General features: G+C 36.0%; 1 protein-coding gene across 2 annotated transcripts; it reads right to left on the reverse strand.

Moving 5' to 3' along the window:
• Nucleotides 1-115: 115 nt before the first annotated feature.
• On the reverse strand, nt 116-23,074 carry LOC144449237 (carbonic anhydrase 14-like). 2 transcript variants are annotated; one of them, XM_078139749.1, is made up of 8 exons: nt 22,949-23,074; nt 5,217-5,255; nt 4,726-4,893; nt 4,032-4,177; nt 3,222-3,317; nt 1,935-2,001; nt 1,333-1,493; nt 116-734 (listed from the first exon to the last, which is right to left on the reverse strand). In XM_078139749.1, exons 1-8 carry the CDS (start codon nt 23,016-23,018, stop codon nt 627-629), a joined length of 855 nt encoding a protein of 284 aa, XP_077995875.1. In that variant the 5' UTR covers nt 23,019-23,074; the 3' UTR covers nt 116-626. The 2 variants fall into 2 exon arrangements, with proteins under 2 accessions (XP_077995875.1, XP_077995874.1); XM_078139748.1 differs by lacking the exon at nt 22,949-23,074 and adding an exon at nt 10,078-10,251.
• Between the last annotated feature and the right edge of the window lie 1,367 nt (nt 23,075-24,441).

Consider the following 24,441-nt stretch of genomic DNA (forward strand, 5'->3'; position numbering starts at 1 on the left):
ATTATTCTACAATAAAAAATATGCAAGAGGAAATGAGGCATGGGAATATGATCAATAAATGTATTCCGGGTAATAATATCATAAATAAAAATTGACAAGGAGACATTGTTCTGATGATTCTGCTATGCATTTTATTCTTCATAAACTACAACAGTACACGATGATCAAACTACATCGTATGACAGGTTCATATTACTTAAAGGTTGGAACTTGAAAAAACTAAAGTAGTGTTCCTTTGATACATGACTAATTTACATTTTTTAAAGTTTTCGAAATGTAAACATGACAAAATGGTAACTTGGTTACGTATCAAGCAACGTCGTTTTAATTTTATTCGATAATCAAATTATCACAGCTAATTGAAAACCAACTATTAAAGTACAAATCATTTGATTATGCAAGTATCGTAGCATTCGAACATTGGTATTATCACATCGTCCGATAATCTATAATCGAACTATCATATCATCCGATAATCGATAACCAATTCGATAATTGATAATCAAAATATCGCAGCACTGGCTAATCAAATGATTGCACTTTGACTATTAAGGATTATGGTAATATAAGCTGACTAATAAATATGAATGAAAACGCTTCGTCAGGTGTCAATTCTAATTATATTCCTAACAAGAGTTGGACTTGATGGTACGGCCATTCAATGGATTGAGAGGACGGAAGGTGTTGCCCATGCTGCTGCCCTGTTCGTCCACCAGACTACGGTATTTCTCCAGCTGCAGGGAGGAAATAAATAGACTTAGTGTATCAGGTTTAACTAATTATACATCCTCCACTATCAATGCACTGTCAGTAATATGGTTCGTACTGTACTCATAACGTGGACAGGATGTTTGAAGCTCAGAGAAAGAAAAAATCAAAATTATAAAATTCAGACACTGCAAATGGCTGTCATTATCAACAGCGTGTCATTATGATGTCTCGCTATAGGAGTGTTGTAACTCAGACCAGTATATTATATCGTTTGTGAGGCGTTATTCTTCTCTTATATTGTAAGAACAAAATGTGTATATGACATCAAGTGATAGATGTGGTATGTAATATAGCATTTAGACTGTAACAGAGAGATGAAAATTTAGTTCTCATATCACTCAAAGGTGTCCTGTTAGCTCGTGGATGGATGGATGGATGGATGGTAGCTTAAGACTTTGTAAGCGTAAAGCCGGCTGGTGATACAAGGTGGAAAGTCTGCAAACATAATACTGGGGAGAGCATGTGTTCGTATCATCATCAACACCCCACCCCTCTTTATAGTGGGCGAAAATACAACAACTCTAAACAAAACTCGCATTTTAGACTTGGAAGATACCATACCTGGCCATGTGAGAGGTAAATAGGGTTCTTGAAGAGGGTCCAAATGACACCTTCAGCGCATGATGGTGTTGTCAAAGAGCCATCGTAACGGAAATACTCGGATCTGTCTTCTGGCATCATTTCCAAGACGTTCAACGCCTCCTCAATTTCAGCCTCCTCCTCTGTGAAGAATAGGATGAAAACATCTCAAACTGTGGAGGACGTTTTATTTTTTAAAGAAGAAAATTGTAACTACAGGTATACATTGATGTGTCGAAATGTCGAAGAGGAAGAAATGAAAAAAAACAATGTGAATCACTGAAATCTGAAACCTTGAGCAAAATTAAAGGGAGATATCAAAAAAATCGCGGAGCTTTACATAAAAGTGTGACACACTATTTACCGGAGGATACGTTTCCGGGATGTGTTTGCTATGAATTCGAAGTAGGTAGTATACAGTCGACGTTTAATTATTCTGTGTGTTGTTTGTATTTACTATTTGCATAACCACAACTTACTACTTGGGAAGAAACTACCCCTCTTAGCATTCCGCCACGTAGATGTCAGAGACCTAGAGTTCATGTGTGTACTGTTTTAAATATTATGTTGGGTGTTAAACTTACCTGGAGCTTTAATTGCACCAAAGTGTTTTAATAAACCTTCAAACGCTGCGTTGTCTTTTTCTCCAGCCTAAAAAATAACATGAACAGATGACGTATACTCACGTGACTACCAATACGTGAATAAATTATAAATAAATTAACAGTATGTATAACTATCATGGAATTCGATTGATTAAAGTGGCCATATGGATGAGAATTTGGTATTTATTTTGGATTTTTATTTGATAAAAAAGCTTCACCATGTTTTTCTACTGTGAAAAAATAATGCAAAAGAACATATACCAAGTCCATGTTCATTACTCAATACATTACAAAAAGATGCACAAAGTGTAAAAAGTTTGTTATTGTACGTACAATAACAAACATTTCACACATTGTTTAATGTTTTGCCGTTTATTGAGATGTGAACATGGACTTGGTATATGTTATTTCACATTATTTTTTCAAGTAGAAAAACATAGTGAAGCTGTTTTATCAAATAAAAATCCAAAATAAATACCAAATTCTCATCCATATGGCCACTTTAAGAGTGCCTTTTAATTATCTGTTTGTACTCGTATAGCATTTACATGAATTCCTGTTTTAATTGTATTGTATACTGTTACAGTAACTTTACTTTTGAATCACACTGGAAATACGTCTTCCAACTTTATGTTGTTATCCAAGCACATGGTTTTGGTGTTGTAGGTGATTTTATATTGTATTATTAACTGTGCTAAATAAAACAAAGAAGCGTATGCTTATTCCCCTGCCTGCCTGTCTGTCTGTCTGTCTGTCTGTCTGTCTGTCTGTCTGTCTGTCTGTCTGTCTGTCTGTCTGTCTGTCTGTCTGTCTGTCTGTCTGTCTGTCTGTAAATAATGAAAACACTGCTTTCAGAATAAGAATGTACAAGACATAATTCCAATTTGATATCTGTCAACTGCTATATATTCTTGAAGAATGTCTGTGTATTTTGTCAAAGTCAATCCAAATCAATATCAGGTGCAAACCGTTTGCCCATTAGGTAATAGAAAGTCAAAATAATTATAACAGTATGTAGTGTAAATCTGGCTTTTAATTTGACCCTCCTTCTGAAACTCCTCTAACCCTCCTTAAATTTCTATTCCTCCCGATAGTTATCAATATCGATATACACTGACTGCTGTCTCCCTAGCAGGCTGAAAAAGTGACGACCTAACATTACTACGAGTCAAGGATGTAAGGTGTCGGTGTTTCGGCTCACGGAAAAACTGAAACAAGGGGACAGGTGTATTTTAATCACACGTGTCACCATACATGTATACTTACATCAATAAAGAACCCAAAGACGGCGAGTCCCCCTTTTGCTCCAACAGCCTCCCCTACGCTCCCAAAACGGCTTGTGTCAAAGGTCACGATATGCATCTAATGTGAATATTAATAAAGGAGGTTAATATTGAATGTCCTGGGAGCTCACCAGTTTAACTGAATACAGCATCCTATTCCCACCTCTTGTACATCCGTAATATGTTTCAAAATGTCATGATTATCGATAAATTTGCTGTTATAGGACAGGTACAAAGTGAATGGTGTAAAATAAAACCCCTTTCTATCACCACTTCATTCTAATGACATATATAAAAATTAACATATGTGTAATGTATATAGTTCATTACACCAGAGTTCTTTAAAATAATTTGGCAATATCTTAGGGAGCCTTCAGTAATTACAAGGAGGGAGAGCTGAAATTGACAACTTAAACCTGGTATTAAGATAACGTCTGAAAAATAATCACATTGCATAATTTTTGATACGTATGAAAAATGTTGAGGAAATCCTACTTAGTCTATGCAATTTATTGGTCTAACAATATCAGATAGTATGCTTGCACAAATATCATTGTAATATTCCCCAATGTTGTATTTCAATCAGCAGGAAAAAACTCGTGCCCTAAGAGTACTCTCACGTCCAGTCTTCGACTAAAATTGACTAGGCTCCTTAGGTATATGATGAGTATTTTCATTGGATGAACAACGAAAATGATTGGGATAATATCTGAGTATCCACAGGTAAATCTACATAACGATATTTGTTGTAATGGGGCAAATCAAAAGCCCAAGCCATTGATTTTTCTCTTACTTCAGCAGAATGAGCCCGTCCATTCATGAAATGCTCAGAGCCAAGGGAATCACATCTTCCCCAATGGAAATGAAATTGTTCTGCTCGATAGGTTGCAGGTAATCCACCACCGGTCACAGTGTAATCACCATGAAGGAATACTTCAGCTGAAAACAATAAAAACATGTGACATTTTAAAATGTTTGTCATCGTTTGACAATGTGTCATATCAGATGTCGCTTCTTCAAGGTTAAGGGTGACACATTTATCTTTATATTGTTACAATAGTCGTGAATTTCAACTCAAATGTTCCGAATCACCCAGGTCATGATATAGGTACATGTATAACTATTAAGCTTTGTTATTTATGAAGCATGTAAAATTTTGCTTTGAAAATATGCGCATTGGTTTTATGAAAAGAACTAACACAAAGATATATATATATATATATATATATATATATATATATATATATATATATATATATATATATATATATATATATATATATATATATATAATATGATGGTTTCTAAATTTAGATCATGGTTTGAATACCCGAGCCTTTGCAGCATAAAGTCCATATTATAACAACGACACAGCCAGAAAAGTATACAAACAAAATTTACTAATAGAAAATATTTATTAATAAGGACAAAGTAATAATTTTTTCCAGAATTTGACGCTAAGTTTTCTTTAAAAAAAAAAAACTAACCATAATGTCCTGTATTTTCTACTGCCATTGAAGCGCCTGCTTGCTCCCCAAATCCATTGAATGAGATTTCACCGATGCACTCTTCTACTTCGAGATCATCACGTACATCGATTGGAGATTGGGCTTTACCAAGACATCGTGAATCAACCAAACCCCAATTGTCAGGACCTGCATTTGTGTTTCAAAAAATACCAATACTTACAAAAATGGCAACAATATCTGTTATGCAGAATTAATCTAAATATGAGAACAGTCAGTCGATAGTTGAAGTATACACAACAAATATAATCGAGTATTTTAAAGTTAATGGTCTAGTAGGGTGTGAAAACTGTCAACGAGTAAGTTATTAGCAATACAAAATATCATTTGAACCATGACAAGATGGTGTTTATCATCTTGGGGAGACAGTAGTGCGCCATCAACGATACTCTGGAGACTGACATATGCCAGCTTGTGCCATATAGATGTTGTTTACAGTAATGACAACTTACCTATTGCGTGCTTAGCATCGTAATGGTAGGTCCATGTAGCTGAAAAGAAAGACAACAACAAAAACAGGAATAAGTGTAAATATATATATACAAATAGGAGTCGGGCCACCAGTATTCCATCAACTGGGCTATCGTTGCCCATGCAGCCGCAAGGTGCAACCTGTGTCTTACGGAGAGGATGTTTATTATAAGTGCGAACAAATTGGGGCTCCTCAATAAACGATCAGAACTGATTTCAAAGTGTCGTCATGAAAACAAATACATTCTATCATTCCACCATGTCACTCCTCAACGCGCATCACATCCGGGTACCAGTTCTTCTGGGAGTTCGAATTCTATAGATTGCATTCAGTTTTCATCCAGAAACTAAGGGTGTCCAGACATATTTTTTTGAATTTATATTCATTATTTCATAAAATATTATGTTATTTTATCCCCAGCTGGTTTACTATTTTTTAAGAAAAACATAAGAAAATGGCAAAAAAGGATAAAAGCCCGTGATAGATTTTTTTATACACTGTATGTATGTGTACATTCCAGCTACTTATGAATGGCAAAAACATATGGGGTCACCACGTCCGTTTAAATTCTAGAACTGAAATTGTCACCCCACACCCCATCTAAATTTTGACATTTTCGACAGAAATATCTATTTTGTTGAATTTTGACAAAAATAAAATGAATTTGTTTATCTTTGCACCTATGTATAATGTACCAATTCCCCTTCATAAATAGGCAACAAAAATCATTGTGTGTATGCTAACTTGAAAATGCCAGTAAAAAAATGTGACCCCCAACCCCATCAAAAATTCAACATTTTGGAACAAAAATCACAGGAAAATGTACAATATTGGAACACACAGGCACCAAGGGATATATCTATGAGTTCATATGTATGCTAAATGAACTGAACTAATCATATATGGAGATTATTTCTTTCTCCAAACACCAAAGTGCTCATAATATTCACAAAAATATAATCCCCCACCCTTCAAAATTTCAACATTTTGGCTAAAAATCACATGAAATTGTACAAAATTGGAACACACAGACACCAAGGGATATATCTATCAGTACGTATGTATGATAAATCAACTGAACTATTCATGTGCAGAATTTATGTATTTCTCCAAAAGCCAAAGGCGTCATAACATTCAAAATTAAAAGAATTTAGATTTTCATCCTACATTGAAATATATATTGATCTCGCACCTTATATCTCCATTGTTGAAACAGTTAAATGTTGATTTCATATAATGAAATTGGTAGTGTTTATTGTGGAGTGTGGTCACTATGAAAAATAGGAAAGAACTCATCAAATTCAACTATAAATGATACTATCATTAGCTATTGATCCACTGAACTCGGCATCTGGAGTATATGTACCTCTAGCTCTGCATATTTCGCACTGCACTGCACTGTGAAGAACCAAAAGCTACAATGTATGCTACTAGATGTATTTATTGATTTTGGGTACAAAAATACATGTAGAACCCCTCATTGAAACTTTATAGTAATGTTACCATGGATACTTCTTTTATGGGGAGACAATGTAAATAGTTTTTATAGTACAACTTGTATAATTTGTTGCAATTTGAACTGTATGCTATAAACACTCGACTCACGCGAGTCAGTGTGACTACCACTGTACCAGTATAGTTGGAGAGACATAAAAAATAAATCTATTTTTGGTTGAATACATCTGAAAAACAAACTATATTCATTAAAATTCGTTGACAGGACGTTATTATACTGATACATGTATAATGTCTGGGGGTTCTATTGGAAATGAATACAGCAGTACCGTAGCCTGCGGGGGGGGGGGGGGGCAAGGGGGGCAGCCTCGAATAACAGTACAGTCTTGAAAGTCTCCTTCATTTGAAGATAGCAAGTCGCAATTATAATGTCAGCGAGTGAAACTCAAAAAAAGACGGAAAAAGTCGTTCAACGTGAGGTCGCCTGCTATGCTGCGTGCCGTGAGTTTTAGGAGTTGGGTTAAGAAAATGATTATTTTGTTGTGTTACTTATTTGAGAAAGCACCATCCATTTTTTTACTTTGAATGTGACATCTTTTCGGCAACTACTTTGAAAGATACGACACTAGGCCAGAAAAAAATGAAAAAGCAATATATCTTCATGCGGGCTTCGCATTTTTTTTTCAAAATTAAGGATATTTCAATAGTTCATGTAACACACACATTTGAGTCTATTCCAAATTATATAATATCTTATACAGTGGTTACTTGGCTCTGATGATGCATACAAGCATGAATTGAGATTAAATTAAGCTGTTGCATATCCAATGTGCACTAAAACTAATTGAACAAAAGTTTACGACCATTATAGTGGGCTGAGCAGTCACTGGGCCATCAAAAGTCTGAAAGTTTTGAATGTTTCGCTTTTGAATTTTTTGGAACCAAATTAAACTTCAAGAGAACTCATTTACAAAGCACACATCCGCAAAATATCTTTCACCTTTGCCACAACAAAATACACTTCCAGATAATATGTAATGTATAGCATAATTGTTTCAAATCTGGTACTTTATTACCATATTCAAGCATTGTAAGACTTTAAATTATGTCTATGGTTTGATATTTTATACCTCTAAATGGCCTCCTACACTGTCTTTTTTCCACAATTTGAGTTTTCTCCTTCCGATCAGTAGCAATCAAGGTGACAATTATCTTTCTCCCAAAACAAGATGGAAGGTGTCTGGTGGAGTACCTCACTGTATATGTTAGAGCTAATTAGAGACATCTCCTTATGAATGTGAAATCCACATCCTGTGTAAAGTAATCTCGTTCGGAGTATTATTGTAGTTGGTTTTCTATTATGCATCATTATACCATATGATTTTAATATCAGAAGGGGTGGCTAAAATAATGCTTGAGTTTCAATTGGCGGGGCTTAACATTTTTTGAGAAGAGAGGGTGCGAGGAACTACACCATTTGTTTAACCACACTAAATTGTGTACATTTCCTAATAGCTATGCAGACAAATTGCATGAGATAGTATCAAGATGACTGAATAAGTTCTATCTAAACTCGACCTGAAATATTTTGCTAACGTTATATATAGTTTGTATTATCCTTGTCAAACATTGTGAAAAAATTAAATCGACCAACCTACCCAATGTGATGGGTTAGGTTACCCGTTGACCAGCATCTTTTTTATTTTTTCTGGCCTTACATATGATATTTAATTTCGTATGCTAAAATATATATTATGTAAATTGCATACAAATTTATGTAAATTAGCACCTTTCTAAATTTTAAATGTATGATTGCACCAAGACGAAGTGCTGCCCCCCTTGGAATTTGGTCGGGCTACGGCCCTGTATACCCTGTGATGAATGCATTGATCATAAAGACCATGAAAGCTAACCCTAACCCTAACTTATGTACCATAATACTAAACTGCTGAATTTCATATTTGAGAGAATTAATGTACATGGCGTGTGCATATGTGGAAATAGGGGTAGGGAGAGAGTGGCACAGGAGGGGTATTCCCCTCCCGCAGAGTGACAAATTACGTGTAGTGTGGAAAATTTTAAAATGCAAAGATAATTTTATAGTGATCAATATGTCACCTTCTCACGTCACTGCAAAAAGCCCACACTGGCAAAACCCGTCACCGGTATTAAAATGATATTCATGACAGCGTAACTTCCTCTGTAGAGATGGAAGGTGTGAATGGTTTGTTGGCCACGTTTCCAGACCGGCAATATTGCGTAGGGAGTGTGGTTGATGATACATTTCATCAAGTCTAAAATTTATAAAACAGCTCCTTTTTAAGTCATGCATGGTAGTAAAGCTTATTTTCTTCGCAAGGACTTCTGAAACACAATTATACGAGATTACCTTCCGTTCACCCCCAAAATCTCCAAGAGTACGTACAGTGCTTGAAAAACATTTAACACTTCACTTCACTCCCGGGTTTGTTTCGCGTTCGAATGTTGACAAGAGCGCGAGTTTCAGTCTGCGCCAAAAGTTGCGTCGTTGACGTAATTCGAATTTGACACCTCCTACCTTAAACACCAATTGCGTTCTTTTGTGTGAAATGATAAGCTGTGTTGGTGATAGCGAAACAGTCGGGTTAACCCCCAAGCCCGTGGAGAACTACTAGTAAGTGGGAAAATGTAAACAGTGGAGGGTATTTTATTTTAAAATAAAAACTAAAAACATTTGAAGACTATGAAACTTAAAATGATCTCCTAATGGCGGACTGATGCCAACCTTTGAATACTAATAATTGATGTCTCTGTATGTATTCTAATGTTGAACGAATTATCCATTTCAAAATGCACCGGTAAATAAAGTCAATCTCTATTGTCGACGGTTTGATGAGAAGAAATATGACAAGTTGAAACCTCGACAAAACCATAATACCACTCATCAACTTGCCAACAATAGACGGCTCACCACACAAATGCCCTTCGCTCTTGTAAGTGTTTTCAATTCATCCAAAAGTCGAGAAAGGCTAACCAAGTCTATAATGTTGATCTATTATCATAAATGGTAAAATGCTACCATTAGAACCTACTACATGGTTTATCTCATATATCCTGTCCGACACAACATTAAATGTGAACAGTGCCATATTGAACTTGGCTTCGACACACGTTTACACTATTACATACGTGTTGATAAAAAACAAACATAGACTTTTTAAAAAAAGAATTCACTGTCCAAACTGAGGAATACATTCAAAGGCATATAAATATATGATTACTCGTTCCATATTACTCTACCAGACTATGGCGTGTCATGTAAAAATGAATTCGGTTTTCCAATGTCAGTCAGAGATGCTATTAAAACCTTCAAGAATGATTATATAGGAGAACAAAGCTCAGCTTACCGGCTCTTTTCGATGGCTTGGAAAGGACAACAGCCACACAGGCTAAAGTTGACAGAATTGCTAGTACTCTCATATCAGCTATTGGTTATTACCACTTTACAATGAATCGCCTGAAAGTCTCTTATCAAATTGTGATGACAGAGAGTCACTTTTCGTTCGTTTAAATACGTTTGCACACGGCCACAAAGTCGAGTAGTTTACGTATCTGGGATTCTTTCTATGCTTAATTTCACTAATACCATGCCACGTACCCTGCCATCGTATCAACGATTGCGATTCACTTCGTCCCAATTTCAACTCGTCCCAATTCAACTCGCCCCAATTTCAACTCGCCCCATTTTTAACTCGCCCCATTTTTAACTCGTCCCATTTTCAACTCGCCCCACCAACACTAGTAAACGTTTGTAAATCTAAACGATACATGGACTCGAAGTACGGGGGCCGAAAAAACCACATGATTTTACCTATGTGGCCAGTTGAAGCGTAGCAAATATAACATTTCGTAGCAGAAAGTGATGTGGGTTTTGGCTAAGTGTTGGCAGATCTAGAACTTATACTAGCACAACAACTTTCCTCAGTCATGGAATATCACTTTTCACATTAGAACTTAATGTTTACAACCCAAATAAGAAATAATAATGAAAATATAACCAGGGAGAATATTAGTGACTGACACGTTTACGACTTCCGCGCGTACCGGTTTTGGAGACGTGTCTCCTCTCCCTAGTTAACGCAACTAAGTATTGCAGTATGTGTTACTTCATTAGTGGAATACGAGATACCACAGACCCTCCAAATTGGACGAGTTGAGTGGGACGATTTGAAATGGGACGAGTTGAAATTGGGACGAAGTGATCCGTCACCGTATCGACAATATAAAGATCGTCACATGAATGTTGCATTTTTGCAGGTAGCCACTTCGTTTATGCATATAACCTTTGAACAAGTATAAAATTAAAATTGACAAGATGTTCACATTTAATAAATTCAATTTTATGGAAATTGCTTTGTGTGTACAAACATGTTCGTCACCAGTTAATGAATCACCCGGAATTGTAAATCGGTTTTTCATGGAGTGTAGGTGTATTCACCGATTCATAATTTCATAGCTTCCTCACACAATTTCAATAATCCTTATTTGCAGTATGAGTCAATGAAATGAGTTGAACTGTACACGACTCTTAGCCAATGAGACGAACATAAAGTGTATATATTCTATATCAACTGATCTCCATACTTGTACAAACCATTTGATCCACTGCGAATGGTTTTACATTATTCAAAGGGAACTCTATTAACTAACATATAATGTCATTCCTGTTCATGCTTGATATGTATGATTTCAATCACCAAACTTTACACTGAACCATAATACTTAGATAATTCTCTGCTTTCAACCCGAGTTCTCATTTGGTAACTATTAATCTACACAGATGACTCTCCATCGTAAGATTTTTTATCACCATGTTCATTTTAAAGTTATTTTGAATAACGATAAGGGAAGTGGATTTAGTATGATGGGTTTAATTTGATATCATGTATTCACTTTTTAAACCAGGACCATAAATTCAACTGAGGTGTGAGATAATTTCAAATATGTTAATTTGAGTACTTGCACAGTTTCATATTCATGATATTCGTTATTTATACATTTATCGATGACCTTGGAAAATTGTGCGGCTTTATGAATATTTGTACAGATAACATTTAGACAACACATCACACAAATTTGACATTTGACCTTTCACTGGTATTAATCAACTTCTGGCCGAAAAAAAATGAATCATTTATATGTTGACTGAACTAAACTTGATGTTGAAAGGCATCTAAATACGGAAACGTTGTCATTCTATGGATCATTGGAGCATTTTTGTAAGACTCTTTTAGAATCACCACTGGTTGTTAAGCAGAAGATCCCCTCAGTAAGTTACCAGGAAACATGAAAACAACCACTCCAAGGTGAAAAAGCATTGTCTATATGATCTTCTTTCATTTAAAATCGAACTCTGATTGAAAAATAAGTCAAAAATTAACATATCCAAAGAGTCGTGCTTTGCCATGACCTTATTTCGATTGTTCCACACAAAACTCTGAATACATTGTAATCACAACTTGTGAAAACATGGCATATTTTGTTGTCAATTATGGTAAATTCAATATTACACTAAGACAAGAAACTTGTGAAAGCTTGGCATTTAAATTTTCTAATTACTTCTTCCAGCAAATTGCACATTACATCGGTCCGTGACTCTATTGACCAGAAATTGTTGTGAAATAATGCCATTTGTCTCATTATTTCCAGTATAGTGAATTTCTGTATTTCTAACCCTAGGGGCAAACGGCATGACCCCGGAAGTCCTTGCAGTCTACTATGCTCTTGTTTAAAGGAGACTGGATTTTAAAACGACCCTGCACAGTGGTGAAATCCCACGGACCATAAATCGGGGAACAATATTATGAAACTGTTTTTCAAACGGAAATGTTGTTGAATAACGCACACAAAAATAGAATTTTACTGTATCTCTGTATTATGACATTTAATAACTCGGTGTTAATATGTTAGCATGACAATATTACACACCGGAATTAGAATCTGATATTAAAAATACTGGCTGTTTTGCAGAATAATGAATATGCAATACAACTGACAAAGCTACGCCTACAACCAGTGACTGTTTTGATAATTATAGCCAGAGCAATTGGTGGTTAAGTGTCGCTCAGTATAAATTAAAGTAGAATACTGCGATTACTTTTTGAAAGTGCAGCAACAAGTCACATCCAAAACATATAAACTCAATTTGTGTCTCTTTGATACAACGTGTGAACGAAACGTTCATTTTAAGAATACGTGTCGAATTTTTACCGTATAATTGACAAGGCTTATATAATCTTCCACAACAACTGAATAAGTATGGTGTATCTTTAGAAAACTGGACATACTAAGTGCTTATTATAAGCTTTAAATAGCTTTGGTACGCATTCGGTATTAAGATGCGGAAGAAAATAGCAATGGAGGTTTGACAAGAAATAAAGAAAATTGTTTAGTTGCCACCAATACATTTCTATCTTTCAAGATTTGAAAATTGTTTGTTTCCCCTTCTGTCTGGGTTAATTTTCAGTTTTATCTTCTTGCTGCGTTTATGTATTCAACTATCGTACGACTACCTATGACACCACCATAAAATATAGTTTCATACCGCCGTCTGACCTTTGACATATCCTGCATATTTGATGACAGCAAATATCTATAATATCAAACTAATATTATAATATTATATAACATTGTATAATCAAGAATATAACTTCTTTTTAATTGAAATACACCACTCAAAAACAAACAATTCTTTCCCCACGTGTTAAAGTGCAATGACTTTGGCATATTCAAAACATCAACGATTTTCTCTTGAGTCAGGCCTTTCTGAATCAAGATAATATTGAATACTGGAAGTCTGAAATAGATGTAAATGGGCCAGTGCATTGACCTTGTGAATTTGAATATGTCATCAAATTCAGCACATGGCAATATTATGGGATGTTAACATCTACATTGCGTCAACTCGTACTCATTTTATAAAGTACATCAAATATGTCATTATTCAGAAAGGTTCACCGAATAGCAACCCGTTGCCATGGTGAAAACAGATGATTACATTCATAATTAATATGGTCACATGACAATGTCAATTTTCAAACAAAATCAAACAAACTAACAACCAAATAAATGAGCAAATAAATAAGTGAACAACCACGAAAACAAACTTACAACTTTTCAAATAATTTTGAGGAAGGCAAAAATTGACGTGATTTTCAGGAAACACTAAAACTTGATCCCCCTATTGAGATTTTGACTGTAACATTTTAAAAAGTCAAACCATTCATTCCCTATATGGTTTATATTTTGTGAGATATTAAAACATATCTTGAAAAAGATCACCATAATTTGTAGGAGACGTCACTAACGGCTTAACAATGTGACATGTCTCATTGAACGTAGTAGAGTTCTGATTCACTGAAGCCTCTTTAACAATCTGATTTTTGTGTCTGCCTATAAAATTTCAGTCCAACTTCCAGGTATCAATCTCCACAAAAGGCATCATAGATTTATGAGGATAAACAAGACGACACTATGACAACTTATTGCTGACTGGGTGCTTTACAATTATAGACACAGCAGCCCTTAGATATAAACACTATAAATAACATATACAGCGTTCAGTTAAAAAGAGCAGGTAGGATTTGATCTTTCACTTCCATTCTGGTCTTCATGAAAAGCTGCAGGCCATTTTTTTAATTGACTGCTGTTCGGTATTTAGAGTTGAACACAGGATTTCTCAAACTGATCCTCCAGCTTAAATGACCAAAGCCAAAATGAACCCCCACCCCATGCATATTTTGATGTATCACTTTACTATATATGTATACTATACATAGTCTTACTATAAGGATGTTTGTTATAACACCATGTTAGTAATTGAATAATTTATGAAGAGCATAAATTACTTTTTTGTACAGTTTTTTGTTTTCTCTCTACATGTTTATCTGGAATCTATGGTACCATAGACCCTACACTGTTCCATACTTCGTCCTCTTCGCTTGGATCGTACTTGTCATCGTCTTCGTACTTGTGAAAATCACAAGGTAAATAACTAAATCGCTAGAAACGTCGTTAAATTCGGCTGGCACATCCGCCATTTTTGTTTTGATTACAAGCTTGTGGTCAGTCACGTAAGACGTCAGTGTATTTACATATTCGTTTACATAATCGCGTCACGCATTTTGTTAAAGGGATTAATACTGATCGTGGGCAATGACGAAGTTGTGCGTACAAGAATATGGAGAAGCTCTCTAGTGGAGTGTGCAACTAACTAACTAACTAACTAACTAACTAACTAACTAACTAACCAACTAACCAACTAACTAACTAACTAACTAACTAACTAACTAACTAACTAACTAACTAACTAACTAACTAACTAACTAACCAACTAACTAACTAACTAACTAACTTATTACTGACGTTGTTTGAAAGAAATGCCGGCAGAGACGCGTCCCTTTCGTGTAGGGTTTAATTTCCTCAGGGTATCTCAGAACACAGCATAATAAATCAACGGGAGACTCATCCATGTAGTTAATACAATTTGTTCTACTAATTAAAGTTGGGTTTTAAAAAATTAGCAAATGTTGCTGACAGAAACCAACAAAAAAGGAGATTTTTCTGATAAAGCTACCTCTGGTAAATATACCTATTTTGTATTATGAACTGCAATATAACATGATGTAATAAAAATATGGGGACTGAAATACAGCTCTCTGAGCAGTGTATCAATTGTACATTATTTAAAATGTTTTATATGTAACTAAAATCACACTTCTTTTATAATTGTATTCAGTACACGTGTTTTTTTTATCTTGAGGATGACTAATTGATTAAAAGACAAATGGCCACTTCAAACTTCAGTTAAAATTTCAGGTGTTTGCTGATCAATATCTACCCTGTGATGAATTCATTGATCTTAAAGACCATGAAAGCTAACCCTAACCCTAACCCTAACTTATTTACCATAATACTAAACTGTTGAATTTCTTATTTGAGAGAATTAATGTACATGGCGTGTGCATATGTGGAAATATGGGTAGGGAGAGAGTGGCACAGGAGGGGTATTCCCCTCCCGCAGAGTGACAAATAACAGTTCAGCAGTCGTTTCACGGCACCAAAATGACATGTATCTTCATGTTTTTCAAAACGACCCCCTTAGTTGAAGTAATATTTTCCAAAATGACCCCCTCCACTTAAAGTAGTGATTTTCAAAATGACCCTCTCCACCCACCCCCCCCCCACACACACACAAACAAACAACTTTGGGCTGTTCTATTTCTACAGCTGTGTTTTCCAAAGAATAATTAGCATCTGATCACTATATCACATATTCCTGCGCAAATCACTACAGCGTGTGATAAACCATTCAAAAGTTAATAACCGAAAATAAGTAGAAAATGATTTATTTCTTTACTTCAATTCTTTATACCTTGAAACAAGTCTTTGGCTTGTTAACACAACTTACACACTTTTGTCTATAAAAAGGTATGATGTATCAATTCTAATCTTAATACTTTGACACGATCTCTCTGACTCGGGCATAACTGGTAGTTTGTAATCAAATACATCATGATATACATATATTTGTGAATGTTTCATTGAAATAGTGCAGGGTGCTGCGTATACGGATATGGATACGCCCTGCGTGGTTATCGTTTTGAAGTTTTACACAGATCTACACAGTAACGCTCGGTTTAAACTATCAAGACACGTTTCATTGCTTTTCTGTCCAGATTCTTTTAATAGACGTCTGAGCACTGTCAATTAAATATGTCCCAACTGAGATAAATAATTATCTATTGTCATTATTGTATTGTATTTTCAGTAGAAAAAAATCGCAAAACAAATATGACCTTGATTCCATATATGGGATGTAGAAATCATCCCAGAATCTCTCAATTACGGCTTTCAGTTTGAACCATGTATGATCTTTAACACACTAAAAATGATGGTATGTTCCTTCTCTGAAGGTCATTTAAACATCCCTGTGAAGGGAGTGACGTCATTAACCTTCCTCTAATGTTGAGGGTAGGTGGGTGTTCCAAATGAATGGACAGATGGAAGAGCACCCCAGTTGTCTTTTTAATATTCAATAATGTATCCCCTAATTTTAAATAACCAAGAGAAGATTACAAGTTTCAATACATTGTGATGTCAGTTTGAAAGGAAATAACTTTGTACACTGTAAAAATTCACCCCAAAGACAATACACAATCTAAGATAAAATATGAAATTTTCATGAGTCACTTCCTGTTCAGATGACGTCCGGTCATACAGGTCGCCCTAACTATGCCATCTGTTATTCAGCGACACCTGTTGAAGTAACTGCACAGACACACGTTTCCTTGTCTGTGTTATATGTAACGTTTTACAGCGATACCATATACAGAATAGTACTATTACGACTTAACAATGTTCGATCACTTACAATTCTTTGTTTTGTTTCTCATAGACCCAAACTTTCAAACAATCATGATGTAGTATAGTCTAGCTGCTGCAATCTGATTAAAATCTGACGTGGTAAAAGCGATAACATGTCTTTATTTACCTCTATTTCCATCGTTTTGTGTCGTTTACTTTGTTCTGGGTGATCGCCACCTTCCAACAACTGATCATACGCAAATACTTATCAAAACCAAAAGCTACATCAAAATGTTTTTACCCCATTTTCAACAGGATACAACGCAAATGAGATAGCAAATAAGTTTTCCGCTGATAACAAGTGAGAAATGCCATAAAATGTATATCTGGTGATGACACACTGCAAGATACAAGGAATACCGACTATTTGCGATGTATGAAGAAGTAATGAGCCCACAATCTTTGAGTCACGGCAACATTCTACAATGTTGTATATAAACTCAAAGAGGCCGTGTTGGTCTAACTGAGTAGATAAGTACGACTTTGTAGGTATTCGTGACTGGAGAAGCCGGGGATGAAATGGGCAGACCGAATTTTGGATTTATAGTTGCACCTGGGCCCCGCTGGGGCGTGGGGGTGGACTGCCTCGGTAATCATACATACATACATACATACATACATACATACATACATACATACATACATACATACATACATAATGAACGATTTCAGTTATTAGTCTATATAATCTTAAGAATGCATACTTCAAATTGAATATCAAGAAAAAGCATTTTGGTGTGATAGAAATGCCTTATAATTTCATCTCATCACTAGCGTATTATGTGCACTTCCGGTTGGTGGATTAATATGTAGCGTTATCTCTTTATGTAAAGAGGGTGGTAGCAAAAGTACGAAAATCAGAGATGAAATCATATGTCACGATCACTATGTAATGGTTAATAATGAATTCGAGTCGGACTATAGTCCAAATATATTACACCAACCGGCCGGGTTGCTGCACTACAGCTGGACTCGAGTTCATTAAAAGTAGGGGTGCGTTCGATTATGCTTCCCCGGGGAGCCTCAGACCAGTGTAACTGACGTCACTTGTGCACCTCGGGTCGTGTGAAAATCTAACGTATTTTATTGCACTTGGGGTACTCCTGGGAGCCTATAATTAAATCCGTGATTCACGATAAATAATTTGGTCCGTCTTTCCAAAATATTTTAGACAATTTGAAGTGAAAAATTATTGCCTCACAAAATGTGGAAAGATATCCTCAAAATACGGTATAATTCTTTCGGAATTGATAACAATAACCAATCACATGTCGTCCCCATCTTGAGTCAACTCAGGTCAGGTCAATCCCAAGCTGCGCCTGCTCCATGAGGAGGCCTGAGGGTCGACTTGGGGCGCCCCGAGTGTGACGTCATGTAGTAATCGAACGCAACTTGGGGCAACTTTAGGTGCTAGGTGCCTCGAGGCACCCTGGGTTGCATAATCGAACGCACCCCTGTTTATACCATGTTCACACCAATCATATGTTTACGAACTTTAATATTATTAAAGAAAAACATTTTAACCCAATATAGTTAAATGCAGCTGAACAACACCATCAAAAAGACGAATCCTCACACTACTGAACGTGTTCGAAATAGAGCAAACACACCTGTGTGTGGTCACAAATTGGCCAATCAGGTTTGAGGATGTGTACACAAATTAGAAAGTCATTGCGTGCAACAGACCAGTGATTGGCCAATTTATTTCAACCATCTGGCACTTGTGGAACACGTGTTTCAATCGCTTTTGTCATTCCTGGATTTGATTTTGATGTGAGAGGACGTCATGCCGTGAGCACTATTTGTTGTGGGACGTTTGTAGATAGTAATCTAGTTTGGCCTCGCCATGATTTCGGGAACAGACTGGTGAGTAAAATTTAATCCTCATGTATTCTGAATATTTTGTTTTTGTCCACAAGACTTGAAACCAGCTTTGTGTGCCTCAAAATGTTACGTGATTTCACTGTCACTGTCGCGTCTCTGTAAGTCTGGTTGTTAGCTACAGTATTTTTTTACCCAAAACGTGGTGTAATTACATTTCTATTTTCGATTTTTTGATCAGCATAAATTCTTTATGGCTATGATGTAAAGAAGGCGTAGGTATTGTAATCTATTTTTTTGAAGTGACAGTTGTAAAGTTTGAGACTAGTTACAATAATAGTTGTGTTGGGTTTTGTTCTGAACGTTTTGTTGTTCATGGGTTTGCACTAAAATTAGTTTTGAGAGCAAACCCCGGAAGAATGAAAAGCACAAAAATTAAAAAGCGAAAATATTGCATCCAACCAGTGCAATATTACACAATGTGATGCAATCGTGTAAATAATATACTTGTGTAACGTGAAGTGGTGCAAGAGCAATTACATATACAAACGCCCTCACACAGAGACTTCTTGCATGTTCCTGTTTGCTCTAGAATTCTTGTCTCCAGTGTCCACTATGGCGGCAGCCTAAACCACAGCTACCATAAATAGTGTTCACGTTAGGCTATCTTGAACCATCCTTTACGGTGGCTAGTTAGTGCCACGGTTTAATTTTAAAAATCTGAGGTGATTTTTGCATTTCCGACGTTTTCACTTCGTATTTCTCAGTTGATATCAATTTCCAAAATTTTCACTGATGAATTTCTCAATTAATTTTCATAAATGAAAAGTTTAATAACATCTTGACAGTAAGAGGTAGGGGAAAGAGATTTAGACTAGGATATGTCTGCCTCTTGTGGGAGTCCTAGGAGGTCTCCGCTTTAGAAGCTCTGGAGGTTTTTACTCTTAAAGCTAAACTAGGCTTTTAGGGTATTTAGAGCCTTTCAAAAACTTCAAGACAGCACCACCAAGTATCAGAAATTAAACTATTCTTTACACATACGGTTGAAATGTGTTCTTAAACAGTTACATGACATGATTATAGTAAAGGTCAGCACATATGATGGTTGTATCATTGGCAGGGGAGAGTTGGAGAGTTTGAGTCATTTAAGCCAAGTTTTAGACTATTCTGGCAATAATTCCACATCTCTAAAAGGCAGTACATTTAAAATTAACGATTAATGTTTAAGAAAAGTTTAATACCATTATGACAGTAAAAGATTGGTGCATCTGACTGTTGGTTGACTACATGAGTAACTTTTGGGGTGAGGTAGTCCTAGCAGGTCTCCCCCTACCAGATCTGAATATGTTTTGGCTCTATTAAGGCAATTTTAGCCGGGTTATTCATAGCCTTTGATTGTAAGATAATATTACACAGCTTCGAAAAGCTTAAGTTAATTTAAGTTGTAAATGAGTTTTGCAGGCCACATAAAAATTGGCCACGTAGTGTCCGTAATATTGGTATAGTGGCATTGCTGTTGTAGATATAGTAAACTCACTGGTATGTTAGAGAATAAAGGTCCTCAGTCATACCTACTACATGTATTATGTATAATACAAACTGGAATCTGATGAGATGTGGTAATTTGCAGTGTCGATAACATGTGACGTCCAAAATAGAAAGCATACAATGCGTATCAATCCCTTCATACTGAAGAGTAGAACAAGTTAGATTAACTTCTTTAAATTTATAAACTATCTATACCATTACGGAACTTTTGCCCCGAAAGCATATTCGCCATTGATTGTGAAACACCCAAGTATTGACATGACATACGTTCTGTAACTAGTGTGGTAGGTACTAGTAATACATTTTCAAAACAGGATACCCCCCCCCCCGCCAATTTCGAAAACAGGGTAACCCCTACTAGCCCCCCCCCCCCCCCAGGCCGAAGAAACTGACCAGTCTCTAAGGACTGTCGTTGTACACTTCTGACATGGGGTATTATATATTAGTTACAGGGCCACACAAACATATCGAAGTCTACTCACGGTTTAGGTGGAATACAACAATATTAATTATGAGAGAAGGGTTATACTATGGTGTGGTCAATCATAAATCATAACAATGTGTTTCCTAGCGATTTTGATTGCATGAAAACCCATATTGTTGTTTGTCAAGTAGCGAAACGTACACGTGTTTGCATGACGTTTGTATGTTACAGTACTGCAATAAAAGACCATTAACCTGGAACAGATGTTTCGGAAGTCGTATGGTCTAACACTAATATTACAGTTTTAGTCCGTTGCCACAAAAATGTATAAGTAGAATTATCACTTTGTAAATGTAGAAATGTTGGAAAAATTTTGGCGCCAGATGATGAAATGTAGCAATGGTGATAAGGGAACATTCAACTTTTACGGCAGGGGATGGGCCAGTTTTCGTTTGTGTTGTACGGAAATAGACTGAATATACCGTGGGCCCTGCTCTATCGAACCGTAACCAACCATAAAAAAATACAATGGAACCCCCCCCCCCCCCATCCTTTGGTGACAGAAAAACAAATACACCATTCTGGACGATGGGAATTACTAACAATAGGGGTCTCCGACATTTTTGTATATAAGTTAGACTGCCACCAGTCCATTGGGAGATTTATTTTGTCTCATAATCTTCAAATGTTTTGAATTTGTTACTCATTTCAAATTTTTATTTTTCCCAGTTTCTAGTAGTCTCCTAAGGGCTATATGCGATCTCACCACTGTTTCGCAATCACCCTCGGAACACATTTGTGTTTCACAATATTTATTCAAATAAACAAATGACAAAAAGCCCGTAGACTTGAGCAAGTCTATATGTTAAAGTATACTAAATAGTGTATACCGTAGACCCTACAATCGAATCGTTTATGTAAAATTCCTTCTACTGTGTTTGCATTCTGCTAATCGCAACGCTTCATTACAGTAAATAGGTCATTAAAAGTACATTTTGATATGCAACTAACCCCCCTCGAAAAACACTCACACAACAACAACAACAACAACAACAACAACAACAACAACAACAACAACAACCCTTCATTCGATTGTAACTTTCATTCAAGGGGACAGACTAGTCTCTGATCATTCTCACGCGTTTATTTATTTAATTGGCACGACACTGGTTTACGACAAAAACCTTTGAAATCGTTGTCAATATCTTTGCTATATTTGGCGTGAATCACGCATAGACAATATTATATTTGTAAATATACAGTGAATCAACAGCTCCGTTGCCACGAGAACAGAAATCGCCCGAACTCAGTTGGTGTACACAGGATGCTTCATGATCATGAATTACGAACGATTACACTCAATCTTATTTATTACAGCGTGGATTTCTATCTTCGAATATTGAACTTATTGCGATGGACAAATAATTTGATCAAATAGCTATGTATATAAAAAAAAAATACTACAGTGACAAAGTTGTGATGAATAGGCTTAACATCTATAAAAAGATTTTTCATAACATACCACATTGTAAGGCCAAATAAAAAAAGTTGTTTGGTTCCGGTTACCACCTAGTTTTTCACGCCGACCCTAAACTTTTTTTTTTACATATTCGAGAAAAATAATAATAAAATCGCGAAAATCGTGAAGTCTCGCAAGAAATAGTGGGTGCGGAAACTGACATCAACTTACAAAGACAATATAAAACTATTCTTCCAATATCTGTAATGCTGTACATCTGATAGAAAGAAATAAACAACACAGAGACCATTTGGAAAACAATGGAAAACCTGAACTAGACACTCACACATGAACAAATGTATTATAAAATAATGTGAAAAATCTACCTACCCCACCTATTTTAAAATAGAATGTCATCAGAACCACACAATTTTTTTACGCCTAAATTAAATCTCCCACGTTATTTCACCTTTCGTCTCATAACCTGTCCTGTATGGCACAATATACGTTCGGTGATATTGTCATTAGTTTCCTGTTATTTAAATTTCATTTATAAACACATTACATTATGAATTACTACAGATAGCAGGGATGTTCTTACCTGTGCTTGTTGCACAGACGAATACCTCAGTCAGGATAGCTAGGGCGAACACAAATGCAAAGTTGTTCATGTTGTTGGTCGATGTGTGTTCCGAGTTTACAACTTTGTAGATCAGCCTGTTTGACAAGATGGTAACATGGATCGTTTCTTTTGACTGATTTTGCACACGAACAAAAAATCAAAAATAGATTTTTTTTCAAAGTTTATTGTGGAATTCTAACACGTTTACAGGACGTTGTATACGTGTACATGAAGAAATATGATTTATTGAGACACCAAGTCACGAGATTTATGCGTGCAAACAGTATGTATGATAATGGCGTTTATTCGTTTTGTGTGTACGAGTATAAAGTTAGTGTCAGATTCAGAATCAGCTTCACATTGGATGACAAATTGAGCCTCGGGTCCAGTCTCATATTCGAGAAATCACGATAACGTAATATTTTACGATGGGCGAGAAGTGGGACATTTCCTGTAGTCCCTATGGTATAATTTCTTGTTTGACTGCTTTTCTTCTGGTGTAATCGTGATTTTTCGAATATGAGACTGAACCCGAGGCTCAATATGAGACTGGCCCTCATAATATTGTCATGAGTCCAGTGTGAATCTGATTCTGAATCCGAGACTAACTTGATTCTGAATCCGAGACTAACTTTATACTCGTTTTGTGTGTCGCGTTTTCTCCAACTTGGCAAAATTGCAAAACAGCTGACTCGCTTGGCCGTTTTATTTGACACCTCTCAGATTTGTTATCATTTCGAAGAACCGCTCTGACTTCGGTCCACTGTCATCATCGAGGTGTTCACAATCACCTATCATTCATTCATTCATTCATTCATTCATTCATTCATTCATTCATTCATTCATTCATTCATTCATTCATTCATTCATTCATTCATTATATTCATTCAGTTGTACGAGAATTGACGAATCTATTCGCGGCATATGTATGAGTACTCGTTAAAAATGTCAGAGACTTACAAAACTGTAATGTCAAAAAGTTACCCATTATCAGTAATAAAAAACAGGACAATAGTTGTTGTCCCTAACCCTAACTCTTTCCTTAATCGATGTGGCAGCAGTGATATGCCACATTCCCCCAAAATGCAAAAGTAGACAATATAATGAGTCAAAGTAAAATGTTACCCCCACCCCTTATCCCATTTTCTAAAGTATGGCCCTCCCCCGAGAACCCACCATTCCCCCGGCCCTCTCCCTCTAAAGACTCCCTAGCAACGATAGAAATATACGAGTGACACACAATTGGTAAATGTCAAACTGTGGCACCCACTGACTGACAGACTCCCTATATCGTCTGCATATGTCTGTGAAATTATCAGACAGCATGTAAGAAAGCAGTTTGCATCATATTTTTTTTTATTTCTTATGAAAATAATCAATTTATCTCAACCACATGCCGAATTGTGTACATGAATATGAACTAGGTCTGCAGCCAAGAATTGTTTGAAAAAGACAGACATGTGGTGAAACGA

Source organism: Glandiceps talaboti, chromosome 18 (assembly GCF_964340395.1).
Source record: "Glandiceps talaboti chromosome 18, keGlaTala1.1, whole genome shotgun sequence".
Classification (NCBI taxonomy): Eukaryota; Metazoa; Hemichordata; class Enteropneusta; family Spengelidae; genus Glandiceps; species Glandiceps talaboti.

What these genes read in the sequence shown, in the direction of transcription:
- LOC144449237 (XM_078139748.1), bottom strand. Translation starts at nt 10,150, where the DNA reads ATGAGAGTACTAGCAATTCTGTCAACTTTAGCCTGTGTGGCTGTTGTC. An exon ending in CAAGCCATCGAAAAGAGCCG is followed by an intron (nt 5,256 to 10,077) that starts GTAAGCTGAGCT and finishes CTTTCTTTTCAG; the next exon opens with CTACATGGACCTACCATTAC. An exon ending in CGATGCTAAGCACGCAATAG is followed by an intron (nt 4,894 to 5,216) that starts GTAAGTTGTCAT and finishes ACACAAATGCAG; the next exon opens with GTCCTGACAATTGGGGTTTG.